We start from the raw sequence: 21804 nt of genomic DNA, 5'->3' as shown, positions 1-21804 counted from the left end.
TCTTACTTCGTTGATTAGAGAATTTTTACTTGAGTCATTCTCTTCTGTTTAATTCCCTTGCTATAGGTTTACTTTTCCTGCTAAAATAATAGTGAAAATTAAAACTTAGGATGCATTGATGTTGAAACAAGTACAGTATTAAATATCAATACGTTACTTGTAGATGATTTTCTCAGGTAAGATTAGAACACATATTCACTATGCTCTGCCCCCGACCTGCCATGACTCTGATGTACCAAACATAACATTATAACGTTATATCTTCTTGCTCTTAAAAAATGTTTGTTAACTACTTAGATTTTAAACAGATTAATTCTATAGTTTTTTAATTATTAACAATTTTAATACCCCCTGGTAATAATAGCCATATTTTGTCCGTTTGTCTCTATAATTTGTGCCAACATAACTCTGAGCCAAATAGACGCAGGAAATGGCATTTAGCAGTATACAAATCACCACGGAGGTCTTAGATCTATTAAAAAAAGAACCTCGATTTTGGAAGACGTTGAGTTCAGGTTAAGTATAAGGCGTCAATCGTTTATATCTCATTACGGTATCTTTTAATCACTTTTCAATTGTTTTAAAGATAACATGCGATGATATATAGCGATGAAGGTATTCTAATGCCACTAGCGGGGGTCTCCCAACAAAATAATAGACACAGTCACGTGATCTGCGGTGAACGTAGGAATTTTAAAAATGGAAGCATGGTGTACACACACCAAGGACAGTGAGAATAAATTCAATTACAGAGCATTCACTAACAATTACTTTGAAAACAGAGATGTAAGATATTGATTGCAATTTTTTATAGTAATACACCTATTCTTAACGTTCAGTCAGATGACAATTAAAAAATATGTAACAAAGCCTGAATGATAAAAAAAATAAAAGGGGAATTCACAAAGTAAATTTAATGAGGCAAAAGCAAGATTTATCACTGAAATCCAACAGGAATGAAAAAAAGGGTAGAGATATTGTATTCCAATCTCGGACAATCTCGCCGCCCAAGATTGTCGCAGAGAGAAAAAGAGCCCTGGGAGCGAGATTGGTATACCACGTTATGTTAACAGTTAAGAAAGAATTTTCATCTTATTCTTAAAATAGACACACTAATACGTATGTAATATAAATAAAAAAGTTACAGATATAAATACCGCAAGTTGATTTAACACAAATTGGAAGTTAAAAGATCTATACACACAGACAACATGTTGTGGTTTCCACAATAGCCTAACTTATGACGAAACATATATTGTAAAGTTTTTTCAGGAGAATACAAGGCTGATCATTGATATCTAACTAACCAGTTGGAAAAATCACAAAGATATTGTTTATCTAGGAAATAATTTGCATTTTTAAGAATTATATACAATTATATTAATTTTTTATTTACAGAAAATAACTTTTTTGAATTATTGCTTGCTAAACAGTCTCGCTTGTTGACTGGTACATAGTGGTAGAGCGTTCGCTTCCAGTGCGGAAGGCTTTGGATTCAAACCCCGCCCTAGTTATGCCAGAGACTACAAAAGTGTGAGATTTATCGCCTCTGCTTAGCGTACAGCATGAGAATAGGATCGACACCTTGGGCAGTTGTGTCATTCAGTGATTGTTGTGATTGCACGACTTTCGAAACTCAAATGGAAGTTCTATATGCACTAGGATGCCCTTCACAGGAACCTCGTTGATAGTTGCGTAACGTCTGCGATGTCGGCGTTACTGCGCAGAATTGGAAGTTTGAACCTTTTTGTGCTCGGCAAGAGCTAATTTAACCAACCAAACTAAGATTATATGTATATGTTCGTTCGTAAACATGATAAATAAAATGGAAGAAATTGAAAGTATGTGTGACTAATATGGAAAGAATATAAATGATTACTTGAATATTCGACAATTTTGAAATGTTATTCAATTCTAATTTAATAATAGGCTTCGTAAAGTGTTTAAACAGATATCTGCAATTTGCCATCGACGTAATTAAATATTTTAACAATATATTGTGAAAAGGTATTTCATCTTCAGGTTCCAAAAAAACAACTTAAAACAAGTGAAAATAGTTAAATCAAAAAAAAAAAAAAAAATCATACAAATAAACCGAACTCTCGCACTAATCCTTCACTTAATTATCTTGTCTTGAAAAGTTTTCTTTTTGGCATCCCCACGGTTCTTTCCCATCTGGTTAAAGGTGGCCATTACACCAATTGCCATAAGTCTAAAAATATTATTTTTTTAAAAACAGCTAGCTCAAAAACGAAACTAAAGTTGTTATTGATTTCTGAATGTGAAAAGAATGTTTTTTGTGTTCTCCTTGACTATCTTCACTCCTAATCTTTTTAGTTGAACAACCTACAAAATTAAAAAGCAAAAGTAAGAATATTTTTTAGAAAGAAATTATTGAGGAAGAAATTATATTTTTCTCTCGCCTAAACGAATGATGAATAAACACTGTACATAAATAAATTTGATTGATTGATGAAAGGTTGGTTAAAAGGTTAATGTCTATACAAGCAGAAAAAAGTACAATTTTTGTCTTACCAGTAGGTTAAACTCGTCCTTGTTTTTTATCTTTTCTTCGAGTTCATCAAAATCATTCAGTGTCTGTACCCTCACAAATTCTTGATTACTTCCCATGATTTCATTACGAGCCCCGCAACTACATGGGTATTGGCAATCTACTTTGCGGTTGACATTATTCTCTTTAAGCAGAGATAGCACACGTCTTTGAAATTCTAAATAAATAAAAAATCCATAAATTAGTTTAAGCCATCTTTCTTTATGATCACAGAAGTCGCCGACATTATAGGCGTTCCCATAAGGTTAGCCAATTTTCAAATTAACAGGATGGTAGCATGTCAAATTATTTTTTACATGTTGTAGAGACAAAAAAGTTGTCCATCAATCCTTTGTAATTTTTTTTCTTGAGATATTTGAATTCATAGATTTCAATACAAATTTTCAATAGTGCCATCAATAATTACAAGAAAGAACATTCTCAGAAAATTCAATTATTTCAATGTAAAATATGGCGAGAAGGAAAATTTTTTTTTGTAAAATTCCGAAAGATTCATGCAGCTTTTTTGTTTCTACAAAATATAAAAAATGAAACACTATAATACCTTTAAGTAACCTTCAAAAAAAGTTATAGAAGAACACTACACACCTCCTTGATCCATTGGAAATTTTTCCTAAATGAAAATGATTGTCGAGAACGTGATTGACGACGGAAAGGCGTATGGCTTGCAGAATCCTTCTTGGAACCAGAGGCAGATAAACTAAAAGATTCATTCCGAGAAATTGCATGGCTCTCGTGGCTCCATGAGCGAGATCGGGAGCGTGAACCTGAACTTGAGCGGGATCGTAAACGACTGCAATGTGGTATCAAGGTATGTAGTTGACCAGTCTTAAATTGAGCAGAAGTTGGTGAAACATCAAGATATTAAACTTCGTATATCACTGAATAATGTATTAGATAAACTTCAAGTAAGTTAAAGTATAATCATTTTCTATAGCTTAATGGTACTAATTTTTGCATGCAATAATTTTTGTGTTTTTCCTGAAATATCATTTAATTAATGCCTGCAAAAAAAATCAAAAATGTCAATAATTCGTGAATTTTTTATCTCAGAAAGAAAGAAGGGCAATGTTATTCACGCAAGTAAAAAATAGAACAGCATTGCCAAATTCCTAATAAAACATTATTAAAGGCGTAATTAATTCTGTGAATGTTTTATTGCTAAATACTTTTTTCAAAAATATTTGATATTATATATTTGACAATTCGGGAAAATAAATACCAAAATTAGTACCATTAAGGTTCTTTAGTATATTTTTAAAAATGGTTGTTGTTGATCTTTTTTACTTCTAAATTTAACTTCAATGAAGTTTTGAGTTTCTTAAAGCGTATTACCTCTCAACTTAAAAAATATTCTTAAAAAGAGCTTGAAAAGTTGTCTTTTATTTTTTGAAAAATGTTGATATGTTTGTAAATATTGGAATTCGAGGTTTTGCTAAATATACCAATTACGTATGACGTTATAATTAAAGTGGGTGTTTTTTTATATATATGAGATGGATATATATATTTTAGTTTGATATTTTGAATATACATATATGAATGGTAAAATATTTAATCATGATGGATTATCAATTGTTTTGGAATTGTTTTAACCCTATTTGCACCAGCCTAAATTACAATTAAATATTTTGTACACTTAAAGTGCACTCAATTTCTCTATCTGACTTAAATTAGTCAACGGTTTATCAGCAGCTAAATTCAAGAACTTGGGAGCTATAATTAATAATCATCATTTTGGGCTTAACATCCGTTAGTATTGGTTGGACGGGTCTTAATGACCCTCTAATTGATAAGGAAAAATAAAATCACTGAAGTTATAGGTCTTGACTTTTGCGAAATGTATGTTTTGGGGAAATTTCGTTCATCGGATTTCCCGGAATTTATTTTCACAGATCATCAAATAATAATTTCGCCGAAAATTTTAAATACTTTACGCACGATAAGTTAAACTAACATTCGATTGTTCATTCTCAATTGCTCAGGACATCAAATCAACTTCGCGAATTTTGGAAAAATTTGCGAAACCGCAATATTTTTATCCCACGAACATTTAACATTGTTCTAACGTTGCCGTAACGTTATAAAGTTAACGTTATTGTGGCAATGTTAGCTTAACGTTATACAAACGTAACACAAACGTTAAATATGGTTTTTATGCAACATTGTGCTAACGTTGTTATAACGTTATAGAGTTAGCGTTATCAAGGTAATGTTAGCTTAACGTTGCTGTAACGTAGCCTAACGTAAAACCTAAATACAACGTTACTCTAACGTTAATATAACGTTGTATGCTAGCTGGGAAGATTCGGTTTAATTAGAATGGATATTCTATATTTAGCCTTTAACGTCATTAGATGTGCTAGAGATCGCAATTACATTTTTTGAAATGATTCCCGAAATGAATGCTTGTTTGACTGGCATAAGACGATACACAGCGCGAACACGTAGTTTTTTATACCACATCGATTTTAAGAGATTTCTCCACACTTGCTTTTAATGCTGGTAATAAGTTTTTGATTTCTTTAGGCGTAGCGATACCTTTGCATTTAATCATCTAAACAAACTAAGAAGTCGTGCCCCGATCATATGAAATGTAAAAAGCGGTTTACAGACATAACGATAGTGAATGGATAGAATGATAAAGATAGACAGAATGATAGAGATAGACATAGCGATAGAGGTAGAAAGCACATAGCCAGTACATTACGAAGTTGGTAGAATCGAGACTAACTTGTTTGTGCTGAACCTTGAGAATTTGAGGATCTTGGAGTGTTGGGATTTTTTTTGAGCGATTTATAAAAACGTTTGTTAATAACATAATCCCCCTTAGGTATTCCTTAGTCACCATAGTGGTCTCCGGCGCACACATAGTAACTCTAGAAGCACTGTTGTGTGGGCAAAATATACTAAATTAAGTTTATGCCAACATGTTTGTTTTTCGGATATTTACAAACACGATCGCATCTGGAATAATATTTAAATTTACGGTGGAATATTTTTACCATAGTTGCCTATAGCTTAAATAGCCGCCTGTATGATACTCGTATAAGTTTTAGTCCCACAAACCAAATTACACTTTCGACAAACAAAAGCCACTGTCGCCGTCATTTATAACTATCGCTGTCACTTAATACTGTCACCGACAGTTATTCCTGTTGTCGTCACTTGTGACCGTAACCACATGCTATACAACTGGTCTTATATCAGCATGTTATACTTGACGCTGAAATTATTGGTAAAACGCACGAACTTTTAACGTGCCTTTCGCGAAGAAAGTGACGTATTGAGATAGAATTACAAGCGACACTTGACTAGTAAAGACAGGGATTGTATGTTTTGGTATTAACTGGGAAATTGCAACTTGTACCGAAAATATTTAATGTGACTAAAGTGAATTGTCATTCATGTCACATACCCACCATGGTACAAATGTTAATGTTTGAATTTTTCTTCCTTCTCCAAAAAATATAGCTAGTTAGTCCAGTCAAAAATATAATTAGCTAAGGAATCTAGTAACAATTTTATACTTTGTACTCACTTCATTATAAAGTAAAAAGAACAAAAATTGGAGCATTATCTCTTTCTCGTCCTCAGAGTTTCTAGGCTCATGAAATACTGTTACGGAGCGGTCAACAAATATCCTCGCACAGTCCTGGCACAGTTCAGTCAACTGACACAAAAATGTACAGTTTTACTAGGCGTTTTTTATATTACTAATATTATATTACTAATAATTTGATGAATAAGGGTCCAAAGGGTCAAAAGAAAACAGGGAGTTTTTAAGAATTTTTTTGAATTTCAGTGAAAAAGACGTCACAAGTAAAGTCTTTACCAATTGCGGGGGGTTTTTGAGTGGCAACACTTCTGCTAGTGAAATGTGGTTTATCTAGGTATTAGTAGGACCTTTTAATTATGTTTTTTCTCATATTATTCTTCTCTAAGGACTTTAACTTCATCAATTAAGCCGGTCTAGCTGCATATGATTCTCCGTAAGCCTACGGGGATAAAATGCAGCTGGCTATACAGGAGCAGATTGTTAAATGTATAAAATTTTATTAGTATGTCTGTACGTGACAATTAACCTTTTAGATTGCTTTAACTGTGATAAATAACTGTACGTTTCCAAAAAGGATTTTGTAGTTAAATATTTTATCGCTACATGTTAGAGCTGGTTCTTGAGGAATATCTATTTTCAATATGTTGTCCTTTATTGTAGTAGCCTGTCAGTTAAAACTAAGCTAAAAGAGGAAAAAATACGACTAATACTTTTCCCAATATTTTTTAATTTCTCAAAAAAAGTTAATTTGTCAAAACGTTACATCCTGTTTACTGGAATTTTGGCAACTAAAAAGAAACAAGAAGCCCTGGGGGCTCTAAGAATTTCCGCTCGCTACCAAAATATTTTTGATGACAACATGCTTATTCGTTGTGTTATCGTGCCAAACATTCGAAGAGGCTTGGTGCATGAAGCTTAAGTGCATGAAGATAAAGCACACAAGTGACATTATATCTTACAACAAACGCAAACAAAACGAAACGTGTCATAATAAACTACATTTTAAAAGAAATTGCTAACAAAAATACAGCCTATCATTTATGGTTGAAAGTCTTGCGATTGAAACGTTTATGGTCTTAAACGGCAATCAGTTAACAAAAAAACAAAATTTTGATGTGACCGTCATTTTCAGCATAGATTTTTTATTAACTGTGCCAATTTTTGTCGAAAATAAAGTAGTTTTAATTTTTGGACAAATTTTGGCCTGAAATGACATTTAAGTGACAAAAAATCAAACTTTGGTATCATCATCATTTTCAGCATACTTTATTTGTTAACTGTACCAAATTTGACCGAAAATGGCATTTAGGTGGCAAAAAATCAATATTTTGGTCTTACCATCATGTTCAGCATACTTTATTCGTTTACTGTGCCAAATTTTGTTGAAAATAAAGTAGTTCTAATTTTTGGACCAATTTTGCCTAAAATGACATTTAGCGATAAAAATCAAACTTATGATGTCACCATTATGTTCAGCATACTTTTTTGTTAACTGTGACAAATTTTGTCGAAAACAAATACCAATTTTGGTCTGAAACGTCATTTACTAGCAGTTAGGGAGCATGGGAAAAGTACGAAGTTAAAATCTATGACGTTGCAATTGACCATTTGAGACAGGGTTAGTTAGTTAGTCAGGTAAACCAATACTATCCTTCTCTCAGAGGAACGTGAAATCCCAGGGTCGATTTTTTCTCAAAAAATGCTCTGAAAGAAAAAAAACGACGGTTTTAAAGAATTTCCTACGCCTTCGGGCGCGGAAATTCAACAAGTAACTTCATTATCGCATAAAAACGACAATTAAATATTTTGCAAGATGAAAGGGGCATTCAAAGAAGTTTTTTTCTATTCGCACGAAAAGAAAAAGACAAGGTATAACTAACCTGAGTACAAAATTACAGTCAAAACAATAAGATTTGCTACAATTAAATTTTAAGTAGATTCTGGGATACATTGAAAAGATTCTCTATTCTTTAAAAGACTTCATTTTCTTTCTCAACCGTTTCAGTTATCCCTGCCGACCTCAAACCATTGAAACTCAAGTCACTATGGCTGTTTCTGTGGTTGTACATGTCAACAATTCATTAAGGAATATATAACTTTTATTCATTCAGCTTCTTGGCAATTTCTTTTGCGTATCATGTGTTTTACTTGTCATTGATAAAAATTTAAATGGTTTATTGACGGTGATATCCAAGGACTGGAATTTCCCGCAAGGTTGTGGGAAACGATAATGACTAAGCAGTTACTTTTTTGACAAAAACCCATTAATTAATCGTCGTCCTGTTCTTTGAAAGTAAAGACCTTACGGAAATTGCGATGTGTAAAAGACGTCGGTGCTTCCGCATAATTTTTACCGTACGTTGTATTCAACATTTGCCGGAGATGCGAAAACCCATCACAACGAACTAAGAAAAATGGCGCGAATTTTGTAAACAAACATTTCAGTAAGTGAAAGCATGCCAAACTTCAGGGAAACTAGAGAAACCTTGCTCTATTTTTATTCAGAAAATTTATTAACTGATGGAGAGTTTTGTTTACTCTATGACTTGAATACCTCTAAGAACCCTGATTTCGACTACACATGTTATAACAAGTTTTACCTAAACGAAAGAAGCGACGATAATGTGGTTGCTAAGTTCAGATTTATAAAGACTGACATTTTACGGTTTGTCCGTGCTCTTGATATGGCAAATGAAATATAATGCTACTTTTATAATGACCTAAAAGTTGATTTGTTGGAAGCACTGTGTGTGGTTTTGAGTAGACTAGCCTACCCCTGTAGATACTTCGATATGATTTCTCGATTTGGTAGGGCTTTACCGTAGCTAAGCATGATTTTTAACCAAACAATCGATTTCATAGATAGCAACTGGGAACATTTAGTGCATAACATGAATCAACCCTGGCTAACACCAGGAAATTTGATGTTATTTGCAAATGCACTACATATGAGGGGTGCTGCACTTGACAACGTTTGGGGATTTATGGATGAGACTGTGAGAGCCTGTTGTCGACCACAAGTTGCACCTAGAATGTTATAAAATGGACACAAAAGGCATCGTGCTTTGAAATATCAGGCTTTCAGTACTCCTAACAGATTGGTTGCTAATTTATACGGTCCAGTGGAGGGAAAGAGACATGAGTGTGCCCTTCTTGCAATGTCAGGTTTGTTACAAACACTTCAATAGTTCTCACATGGTCCTAATGGAGAAATACTTTGCATATATGGCGATCCTGAATATCCTCTCAGAAGACACCTGCTCAGTCCCTATGCTGGAGCAAATTTGAATCAACAACAAAAAGACTTCAACGAAATCATGAATGCTGCTAGGGTGTCTGTTAAGTGGATAATACTAAATAAATAATATATTCAATGTATGAGTAAGTTCGATATAATAGAAGACGGTAATAATCAAAACCAGTGTAAAAATGAACCAAAAAGTGTAAAATAAGTACAAAATTTTACTTACGTTCTATCTGCGACGTATCAAAGTCAGTTTTCGCGTCCTCGCGTTTGCAACAGAACGGTAGAATGAGGGAATCCTCATCTCGCGCTTGCTCAGTTGAAGTAAATATGTAAGATAGGTCGTCGTCCTCCCCTTCGTCGCGCTTTTCGTAAGTTCCCAATGACCATTATGACACGACCCATTTGGGCAACCATGTGTTTCGCGAACAACTTTAACTTTAAGAAACAGTACTTTTTAAAGGGGAATTAAGCCTCAAACTTAAATAGCATTATTTCGGTTAACATTATGTTCATTTTCCAAATTCTGTTTAAAATAAAAATAAAAATATTATTTGGGTTGATTTTAATATAAAAGTTTCCCCTTCTATGAGCGAACGGTAAGCGCCATTTAAATTTTCTGAGGCCACGGCGGATTCTGGAGACTTTTATATCGTGACATATCTTACGCTGAAGAAGCATAAGCTTGCGCTGAGCGCAAGCAGCGAGATATGGACAATTTAAGCTCCTGCTCTGACACCCCTATTGTTAGAATATTCAAGTGACTCTAGTGAAATGTCAGTAACAGGATACATGAATAAGCCTGAATACTCCAAAGCAGAACTTGAAAAAGTAACTTATGAATCTAGTGATAGCAAAGAAAAAGACGCATTAAATGTTCGAGCAGAATTGAAAATTTGCATTGGTGTACCTGTACATGTTGCGTTATTTTCATTTCCTTCACTCTTGTGGAATGCAAGTGTTGCCAAGAATTTTCCAATTTATTGAATGACAAGTTGAATAATAACAAATGCATCACGATGCACAAGGATTTTGAAATTTTATGTTTGAACCGCACAGTGTTAGAGACAGCCAGCATACGACATCGACGATACTAGAAAAAATATAATGAACTTTCCACATATACTAATAAGTAAGTTTTTATTCAAAAAAAATATTTTTCTTGTAAATATTTTCAAAGACCGTATTTCTCATAGTCACACCAAAATAAAACCTTTTTATTTCCTCGCTTTTTGCTTTACAATCTTACAGGTCCACGCGCTATGAAAATACACACCATCGCGGATTATTTTGATAAATTAACAATAATGTCATTCCTTGAATAACAAATAAAAAAAAAAAAGAATTTAAAGTGCGTGAGTCCGTCCGATCACAAAATAAACACACAAAAAACACAGTACAGTTGTTTGTAGGTCTTTCACCTTTTTGTCTTTTTGTGTAACCTTTTTATTTTTGTAATGTTTGTTTTTTGTATGTTCTAAAATGTTAAGATCTTAAACGCACCAGACTTAGGATTTTTGGCTGGGAAGGAAGATTTTGAAGGGTAGCTAGCTAGAGCCTTACTTATTACTAATCTGTATGGTATAAAGAGCTTTTTATCCTACCCAACATTTATTTATTTTTATGTTGATACTGTAGCCATTTAGCTAGCTCCTAACTTTGGCTAAAAAGTGAGAGTAAAAAAATGCAGTTTGGTTACTGTTACTTAAAACATCATACCAAAACAAAACGAAATATGAAACAAATATATAATAAAATAGACAACAACACGGATTTTATACCACAGGTTATTCGATAATGGAGGAGCCACGAATAAATAAAAAGACAAAGGAAACAAAATTAGTTCGCGTAAGGCGCTTATTTTTATATTTTGCATATTGCTAACATTCAATCTAAAAATTAAGTAATTATACTGTCAGCAGTTAGTTTGGAGAAATTTAAAGGTTTCGAGACGTCACAAAGAAGTGCTGATGTTGTTATTTTGTTCCTGTAATGACGTGCTATAAGTATGCCAAGTCTTGTTAAAAGGATATTAAAAGTTTTGGACGGGGAACGGAATCACATCTCGCCTAAGAATCATAATGAGAACTAAGCCTGCGAGATCTGTGCAATGACCGAGGACGACGGTACCACCCGTGGCGATCGTTTATTATGTATTTCTTAATCGTCTAGGAAATATAAAAAGAATAAATAACAGGTTTAGTTTTCTCATAATTTATTACTTTCATTATAATGTTTGTAATTAACTAGCTGTGTTAAAAAAGCTTTTAGAAAGATTACAACTTTTTCCGTATTTTTTGGTATCGTCAATCAATTAGTGTGTCGCGTCAACCTCGTTCCCAGGGCATTTTGCCTTGTTGATGGAGTTGATAGCGGCGAAAAGGTTGTTGGCCACTCCGTAATAACGGCAGGTGCCACAAGACCCTGGGGACGAGGACGGTGTCGCGTGTTACCCGTTCTAATCATTGACGAATTTTACTTTAGCTATACATTTTTGAACGCATCTTTCATTGATTTTTTCTTTTTTAACAAAACCCTGATATTTGAATATTTCTGACAATTATATCAATAACAGTCAAAAGGGAGATCTGGAATTATGCACTTCGCCATAGTACTCATGCAGCAGTTAAAAGTTCAATAATGTTTATCCAAAGCTCAGGTTTATTTTAACCGAGAATGATAAGAGTAAAAATAAGAATAGATCTTTAAAAAAAATGGTCGCCTAAATTTAGTTTACGATTAAATGATGAAAAAGGAAAAATTGATGATGATTGGTACCAGAGCCGCTAAAACTGATGATGGAAAAACAAAACGTTGTTTGCCAAAATATAAGTTTTTAGAAACTTCTGTAAATACGTTTTCACAAAACCATTGGTGAAAACGGGAAAAATCCATCAGCTTATTTAAAGGGGAATTAAACCCAAACTTTTTTTCTTCAAAAAAATATCTTTTACAAACCCTACATATTTTAATGGTATATAAAAAAAATTGAAATTCTTTGAATTTACATCCCTTTTCTAGCATAAAAGTTGACAACAGTAATCGCCATGTTAAAGTCAGAACGATATCTGCAATCGGTTAATATTATTTCATTCTGCGGAATGAGTTTTTGTTAAAGTTAAGAAATTAATTGTGACAGCGAGCTGAGTGCTTAGTATAGTTAAACCGTGTTGCACAGCGTATATGGATAATACCTTTTATATATATGGATAATACCTTTTTAAAAAAAAACTTTTTCGCAGACACAGAGCTAAGCGATTAGTCCAGAGAAACACTATTGCACATCGTACAGGCGTGATTCCGGAAAGTTTAAAAATTAATTGTCACAGTGAGTTGGTACAGGTAAACCGTGTTGTGCATGCCCATAGGCGTAACAGCCTTTACCAAAAAGCAGACTGGGCTAAGCACTTAGTACAGTTAAGAGCTGAACAGGCGTATAGAGGCGTAATACCATTTTTCAAAAAAACTACATTGCAATTTTATTTGCAGAAAAAGTTTTCAGGAAAATAAGAAAATAAGAAAAGATATAGCTACCAGGTAACTGCATTTAGCATAAGTATTATTGCTTAAGAAAATATTTAGATATTTCGCACTAATGATAAACTATTATCGCAGTGAAGCCTCGTGTACTGTCATATATTTTTCTCCTTGATATTTTCGTTTTTACTTTCTTCGTCTAAGAAACTGGAAAAATATATGCCATATTGTACTCTGCACCGCATTTAGGTGAAAAAACGCAGAGATGAAAACATTACATAGGAAAAAAGTTTATAATAAAATAGACAGTTGAGCATTAATTCCTTGAAAGTTTTCCTGTGATTACATTTCCTTAACCAATTGTTCTGCCACCTTGAATTAGGCGCGCCTGATTTTGTCGTGGTCAAACTTACCACACAGCATTTAGTCGTTTGTTTTTGTCTCTGTTCGAAAAGAACTTGACAAAAACAAAAATCATGTCGTTTTTATAACGTTTTTGTGTCTCCTTTCAAGAGAATGTTCTTTGAAAGAAAAACAATTAAATTTACAGATTGTTTTTTCAAGAAACACATATCCAATCGTTTTCATAGGTAAAATAATATGTATAGTAGCTAAAGAAATATATTTACTTATACTCAGGGAATATGTATCTATATATAAAATAATATTAGTAATACTACTAACAAAAAGATATTTAGCTCCAGATTATCGTAAAAGACAAACTCCCTTAATCTGTCGTCAATGGATAGTATGTAACATTTTAGTGCTTTATATGGTCTTATTGAAAATATTAAAATAGAAAAAGTCTACTTGTATTCTCTTCTTTCCATGCATTTTTCCGACTTCACATAATCCTGTCGTTTTTACTTCTTAATTTTTCCTCGTAGTGAGGCCTAAAATCTCTTTTTGTCTTCAGAAAGACAACTCTTATCAGCGTTTAAAATTATTTTAGATAACGGGTACCGGGTTTGAAAGTGATCTTCTTCTGGAAATCATAACAAACAGGAACAAAATTAATACAACATTAATACCAATGTAAAATACATTCATATATTCAAAGTACACGCCGATTAGTAAGCCCCCAATAATGCGACCACTTTGAACGGCAAATGTTCGAACGCCTTCGATAAAACCTTGATTATATGAAAATGCAAGTTTCGCACATATAACAACACTAAATGCTTGATCGGAAAGAAGGAAGAGGATTAAAGCGAATAAAGTTATTATTATCCATAAATACCACGTCTTTTCGTTCCCGACTTTATGATAAGTTAGAAGCTGTAGCGAAGTTACGATCATTATCGATATTACGCTTACTAGACCAGTATAATATAACTGTTTGTCAGACATTTTCCAACATACTAGAACTAAGACGAGAACTGTGCTTAAAGCTGATAGAGCAACAAAAGACCAGTTTAAGAAGGTATAGCTAAAATTCAACTTGTCTATGATTAGTATAGGTAGTACGCGAAACATTATTTGATCAACGATGCCGTAAAACACTGATAGTGTTATAATCAGCAATGCATCTGCAGTTTGTAGAATTCTTTTCATTATGTCCATGGTGGATTCAGAGCGAGAAGGCTTGCTGCTGGTATATTCGTTGGCTTCCGTAGTGTCTCGCTTCATGTCATACTCTCGCGAGAGATCATAAGATAGAAATACGACAGATAAAAGAATAGCAACAGAAATTAAGAAAAGAACTGGCCCAATTACGTTTGCGTACGTTATATGAATTCCACCAATCCAGAAGTCTATGTTTATGAACAAAATTGAAACACAAGGTCCAAACGCATAACCAATCATGATGATTCCGTTTAACAATGGGATTCGCTGCATTAATTCTTTGCTTGTGAAAGACCTTGCTACTTCTGAAATTATAACTGGCGCAAATGCAATGTTAAAGCCACTCAAGAAACGTCCGGCTAATGGAAATACTGGTGACGTATGTATTGGATACAAAATGCTACCAGCAATGGATAAACACAATACCCCAATGAAACATAATTTCATTCTCCGTGTTTTATCGACAAATCTGGTCACAATAGGTGGGAAAAACAAGGATGGAACGTAAAATGCAGCAGTTATTAAACCATAATATAACTTGTCGTTTCCAGTTTTAAGAAGTGTTGAAACATATATCCACAATGTTGCGTTGATGCAACCCAGTTCGAGACCAATAAGAAAATAAAAAAATAAAAAAACTACATATGTTGATGTTCGTTTCTTCTTCCATTGTAACAATTCAGTTTCAGATGGCATTCTTACTTCGTTGATTAGAGAATTTTTACTTGAGTCATTCTCTTCTGTTTAATTCCCTTGCTATAGGTTTACTTTTCCTGCTAAAATAATAGTGAAAATTAAAACTTAGGATGCATTGATGTTGAAACAAGTACAGTATTAAATATCAATACGTTTCTTGTAGATGATTTTCTCAGGTAAGATTAGAACACATATTCACTATGCTCTGCCCCCGACCTGCCATGACTCTGATGTACCAAACATAACATTATAACGTTATATCTTCTTGCTCTTAAAAAATGTTTGTTAACTACATAGATTTTAAACAGATTAATTCTATAGTTTTTTAATTATTAACAATTTTAATACCCCCTGGTAATAATAGCCATATTTTGTCCGTTTGTCTCTATAATTTGTGCCAACATAACTCTGAGCCAAAAAGACGCAGGAAATGGCATTTAGCAGTATACAAATCACCACGGAGGTCTTAGATCTATTAAAATAAGAACCTCGATTTTGGAAGACGTTGAGTTCAGGTTAAGTATAAGGCGTCAATCGTTTATATCTCATTACGGTATCTTTTAATCACTTTTCAATTGTTTTAAAGATAACATGCGATGATATATAGCGATGAAGGTATTCTAATGCCACTAGCGGGGGTCTCCCAACAAAATAATAGACACAGTCACGTGATCTGCGGTGAACGTAAGAATTTTAAAAATGGAAGCATGGTGTACACCCACCAAGGACAGTGAGAATAAATTCAATTACAGAGCATTCACTAACAATTACTTTGAAAACAGAGATGTAAGATATTGATTGCAATTTTTTATAGTAATACACCTATTCTTAACGTTCAGTCAGATGACTATTAAAAAATATGTAACAAAGCCTGAATGATAAAAAAAATAAAAGGGGAATTCACAAAGTAAATTTAATGAGGCAAAAGCAAGATTCATCACTAAAATCCAACAGGAATGAAAAAAAGGGTAGAGATATTGTATTCCAATCTCGGACAATCTCGCCGCCCAAGATTGTTGCAGAGAGAAAAAGAGCCCTGGGAGCGAGATTGGTATACCACGTTATGGTAACAGCTAAGAAAGATTTTTCATCTTATTCTTAAAATAGACACACTAATACGTATGTAATATAAATAAACAAATTACAGATATAAATACCGCAAGTTTCGGTGATTTAACACAAATTGGAAGTTAAGATCTATACACACAGACAACATGTTGTGGTTTCCACAATAGCCTAACTTATGACGAAACATATATTGTAAAGTTTTTTCAGGAGAATACAAGGCTGATCATTGATATCTAACTAACCAGTTGGAAAAATCACAAAGATATTGTTTATCTAGGAAATAATATGCATTTTTAAGAATTATATACAATATATTCATTTTTTATTTACAGAAAAAAACTTTTTTGAATTATTGCTTGCTAAAAAATCTCGCTTGTTGACTGGTACATAGTGGTAGAGCGTTCGCGTCCAGTGCGGAAGGCTTTGGATTCAAACCCCGCCCTAGTTATGCCAGAGACTACAAAAGTGTGAAATTTATCGCCTCTGCTTAGCGTACAGCATGAGAATAGGATCGACACCTTGGGCAGTTGTGTTATTCAGTGATTGTTGTGATTGCACGACTTTCGAAACTCAAATGGAAGTTTTATATGCACTAGGATCCCCTTCACAGGAACCTCGTTGATAGTTGCGTAACGTCTGCGATGTCGGCGTTACTGCGCAGAATTGGAAATTTGAACCTTTTTGTGCTCGGAAAGAGCTAATCGTTTTAAATTTAACCAACCAAACTAAGATTATATGTATATGTTCGTTCGTAAACATGATAAATAAAATGGAAGAAATTGAAAGTGTGTGTGACTAACATGGAAAGAATATAAATAATTACTTGAATATTCGACAATTTTGAAATGTTATTCAATTCTAATTTAATAATAGGCTTCGTAAAGTGTTTAAACAGATATCTGCAATGTGCCATCGACGTAATTAAATATTTTAACAATATATTTTGAAAAGGTATTTCATCTTCAGGTTCCAAAAAAAACAACTTAAAACAAGTGAGAATAGTTAAATCAAAAAAAAAAAAAAATCATACAAATAAACCGAACTCTCGCACTAATCCTTCACTTAATTATCTTGTCTTGAAAAGCTTTCTTTTTGGTTCTTTCCCTTCATGTTAAAGGTGGCCATTACACCAATTGCCATAAGTCTAAAAATATTATTTTTTTAAAAACAGCTAGCTCAAAAACGAAACTAAAGTTGTTATTGATTTCTGAATGTGAAAAGAATGTTTTTTGTGTTCTCCTTCACTCCTAATCTTTTTAGTTGAAAAACCTACAAAATTGAAAAGCAAAAGTAAGAATATTTTTTGAAAGAAATTATTGAGGAAGAAATTTATATTTTTCTCTCGCCTAAACGAATGATGGATAAACACTGTACATAAATAAACCTGATTGATTGATGAAAGGTTGGTTAAAAGGTTAATGTCTATACAAGCAGAAAAAAGTACAATTTTTGTCTTACCAGTAGATTAAACTCGTCCTTGTTTTTTATCTTTTCTTCGAGTTCATCATAATCATTCAGTGTCTGTACCCTCACAAATTCTTGATTAATTCCCATGATTTCCTTACGAGCCCCGCAACTACATGGGTATTGGCAATCTACTTTGCGGTTGACATTATTCTCTTTAAGCAGAGATAGCACAAGTCTTTGAAATTCTAAATAAATAAAAAGTCCATAAATTAGTTTAAGCCATCTTTCTTTATGATCACAGAATTCGCCGACATTATAGGCGTTCCCATAAGGTTAGCCAATTTTCAAATTAAAAGGATGGTAGCATGTCAAATTATTTTTTACATGTTGTAGAGACAAAAAAGTTGTCCATCAATCCTTTGTAATTTTTATTCTCGAGATATTTGAATTCATAGATTTCAATACAAATTTTCAATAGTGCCATCAATAATTACAAGAAAGAACATTCTCAGAAAATTCAAGTATTTCAATGTCAAATATGGTGAGAAGGAAAATTTGTTTTTTATAAAATTCCGAAAGATTCATGCAGCTTTTTTGTATCTACAAAATATAAAAGATGATACACTATAATAACTTTAAGTAACCTTCAAAAAAAGTTATAGAAGAACACTACACACCTCCTTGATCCATTGGAAATTTTTCCTGAATGAAAATGATTGTCGGGAACGTGAACGTTAACGAGAACGTGATTGACGACGGAAAGGCGTATGGCTTGCAGAATCCTTCTTGGAACCAGAGGCAGATAAACTAAAAGATTCATTCCGAGAAATTGCATGGCTCTCGTGGCTCCGTGAGCGAGATCGGGAGCGTGAACCTGAACTTTAGCGGGATCGTGAAGGACTGTAATTTGTTGTCAAGGTATGTAGTTGACCAGTCTTAAATTGAGCAGAAGTTGATGAAACATCAAGATATTAAACTTCGTATATCACTGAATAATGTATTAGATAAACTTCAAGTATGTTAAAGTATAATCATTTTCTATAGCTTAATGGTACTAATTTTTGCATGCTGAAATATTCTTTAATTAATGCCTGCAAAAAAATATCAATAATTCGTAAAATTTTTATCTCAGAAAGAAAAAAAGGGAATTTTATTCACACAAGTAAAAAATAGAACAGCATTGCCAAATTCCTAATAAAAGATTATTAAAGGCGTAATTAATTCTGTGAATGTTTTATTGCTAAAATACTTTTTTCAAAAATATTTGATAACATATATTTGACAATTCGGGAAAATAAGTACCAAAATTAGTACCATTAAGGTTCTTTAGTATATTTTTAAAAATGGTTGTTGTTGATCTTTTTTACTTCTAAATTTAACTTCAATGAAGTTTTGAGTTTCTTAAAGCTTATTACCTCTCACCTTAAAAAATATTCTTAAAAAGAGCTTGAAAAGTTGTCTTTTATTTTTTGAAAAATGTTGATATGTTTGTAAATTTTGGAATTCGAGGTTTTGCTAATTATGCCAATTACGTATGACGTTATAATTAAAGTGGGTGTTTTTTTATATATACGAGATGGATATATATATTTTAGTTTGATATTTTGAATATACATATATGAATGGTAAAATATTTAATCATGATGGATTATCAATTGTTTTCGTATTGTTTTAACCCTATTTGCACCAGCCCAAATTACAATTAAATATTTTGTACACTTAAAGTGCACTCAATTTCTCTATCTGACTTAAGTTAGTCAACGGTTTATCAGCAGCTAAATTCAAGAACTTGGGAGCTATAATTAATCATCATCATTTTGGGCTTAACATCCGTTAGTATTGGTTGGACGGGTCTAAATGACCCTCTAATTGATAAGGAAAAATAAAATCACTGAAGTTATAGGTCTTGACTTTTGCGAAATGTATGTTTTGGGGAAATTTCGTTCATCGGATTTCCCGGAATTTATTTTCATAGATCATCAAATAATAATTTCGCCGAAAATTTTAAATACTTTACGCACGATAAGTTAAACTAACATTCGATTGTTCATTCTCAATTGCTCAGGACATCAAATCAACTTCGCGAATTTTGGAAAAATTTGCGAAACCGCAATATTTTTATCCCACGAACATTTAACATTGTTCTAACGTTGCTGTAACGTTATAAAGTTAACGTTATTGTGGCAATGTTAGCTTAACGTTACACAAACGTAACACAAACGTTAAATATGGTTTTTATGCAACATTGTGCTAACGTTGTTATAACGTTATAGAGTTAGCGTTATCAAGGTAATGTTAGCTTAACGTTGCTGTAACGTAGCCTAACGTAAAACCTAAATACAACGTTACTCTAACGTTAATATAACGTTGTGTGCCAGCTGGGAAGATTCGGTTTAATTAGAATGGATATTCTATATTTAGCCTTTAACGTCATTAGATGTGCTAGAGTTCGCAATTACATTTTTTGAAATGATTCCCGAAATGAATGCTTGTTTGACTGGCATAAGACGATACACAGCGCGAACACGTAGTTTTTTATACCACATCGATTTTAAGAGATTTCTCCACACTTGCTTTTAATGATGGTAATAAGTTTTTGATTTCTTTAGGCGTAGCGATACCTTTGCATTTAATCATCTAAGCAAATTAAGAAGTCGTGCCACGATCATATGAAATGTCAAAAGCGGTATATAGACATAACGATAGTGAATGGATAGAATGATAAAGATAGACAGAATGATAGAGATAGACAAAGCGATAGAGGTAGAAAGCACATAGCCAGTACCCCACAAAGTTGGTAGAATCTAGACTAAGTTGTTTGCGCTGAACCTTGAGAATTGGAGGATCTTGGAGTGTTGGGATTTTTTTAAGCGATTTATAAAAACGTTTGTTAATAACATAGTTCTCCTTAGGTATTCCTTAGTCACCATAGTGGTCTTCGGCGCACACATACTAACTCTAGAAGCACTGTTGTGTGGGCAAAATATACTAAATTAAATTTATGCCAAAATGTTTGTTTTTCGGATATTTACAAACACGATCGCATCTGGAATAATATTTAAATTTACGGTGGAATATTTTTACCATAGTTGCCTATAGCTTAAATAGCCGCCTGTATGATACTCGTATAAGTTTTAGTCACACAAACCAAATTACACTTTCCACAAACAAAACTACTGTCGCCGTCATTTATAACTATCGCTGTCACTTATAACTGTCACTGTCACTTAATGCTGTCACCGACAGTTATACCTGTTGTGTCACTTGTGACCGTAACCACATGCTATACAACTCGTCTTATATCAGCATGTTATACTTGACGCTGAAATTATTGGTAAAACGCACGAACTTTTAACGTGCCTTTCGCGAAGAAAGTGACGTATTTAGATAGAATTACAAGCGACACTTGACTAGTAAAGACAGGGATTGTATGTTTTGGTATTAACTGGGAAATTGCAACCTGTACCGAAAATGTGACTAAAGTGAATTGTCATTCATGTAACATACCCACCATGGTACAAATGTTAATGTTTGAATTTTTCTTCCTTCTCCAAAAAATATAGCTAGTTAGTCCAGTCAAAAATATAATTATCTAAGGAATCTAGTAACAATTTTATACTTTGTACTCACTTCATTAATAAGTAAAAAGAACAAAAATTAGAGCATTAACTCTTTCTCGTCCTCAGAGTTTCTAGGCTCATGAAATACTGTTACGGAGCGGTCAACAAATATCCTCGCAAAGTCCTGGCACAGTTCAGTCAACTGACACAAAAATGTACATTTTTACTAGGCGTTTTTTATATTACTAATATTATATTACTAATAATTTGATGAATAAGGGTCCAAAGGGTCAAAAGAAAACAGGAAGTTTTTAAGAATTTTTTTGAATTTCAGTGAAAGAGACATCACTAGTAAAGTCTTTACTAATTGCGGGGTTTTTTGAGTGGCAACACTTCTGCTAGTGAAATGTGGTTTATCTAGGTATTAGTAGGACCTTTTAATTATGTTTTTTCTCATCTTATTCTTCTCTAAGGACTTTAACTTCATCAATTAAGCTGGTTTAGCAGCATATGATTCTCTGTAAGCCTACGGGAATAAAATGCAGCTGGCTATACAGGAGCAGATCGTTAAATCTAAAATATTTTCTTAGTATGTCTGTACGTGACAATTAACCTTTTAGTGTGCTTTGACTGTGATAAATAATTGTACGTTTCC

The 21804-nt window shown here is 33.1% G+C and overlaps 1 protein-coding gene across 1 annotated transcript; it reads right to left on the bottom strand.

Annotated features, from left to right (window-relative positions):
• Window positions 1-13447: 13447 nt before the first annotated feature.
• On the bottom strand, window positions 13448-15560 carry LOC130622572 (putative transporter AmpG 1). Its single transcript, XM_057438039.1, has one exon. It carries the CDS (start codon window positions 15112-15114, stop codon window positions 13801-13803), a length of 1314 nt encoding a protein of 437 aa, XP_057294022.1. The 5' UTR covers window positions 15115-15560; the 3' UTR covers window positions 13448-13800.
• Window positions 15561-21804: the final 6244 nt, after the last annotated feature.

Source organism: Hydractinia symbiolongicarpus, chromosome 12 (genome assembly GCF_029227915.1).
Source record: "Hydractinia symbiolongicarpus strain clone_291-10 chromosome 12, HSymV2.1, whole genome shotgun sequence".
NCBI lineage: Eukaryota > Metazoa > Cnidaria > Hydrozoa > Anthoathecata > Hydractiniidae > Hydractinia > Hydractinia symbiolongicarpus.
Note: the sequence above shows the minus strand (reverse complement) of the source record. Positions and strands in the feature narration are given on the sequence as shown.

Bases quoted from the DNA above. Each gene is read 5' to 3' on its own strand.
- LOC130622572 (XM_057438039.1), bottom strand. From the start codon at position 15,114: ATGCCATCTGAAACTGAATTGTTACAATGGAAGAAGAAACGAACATCA.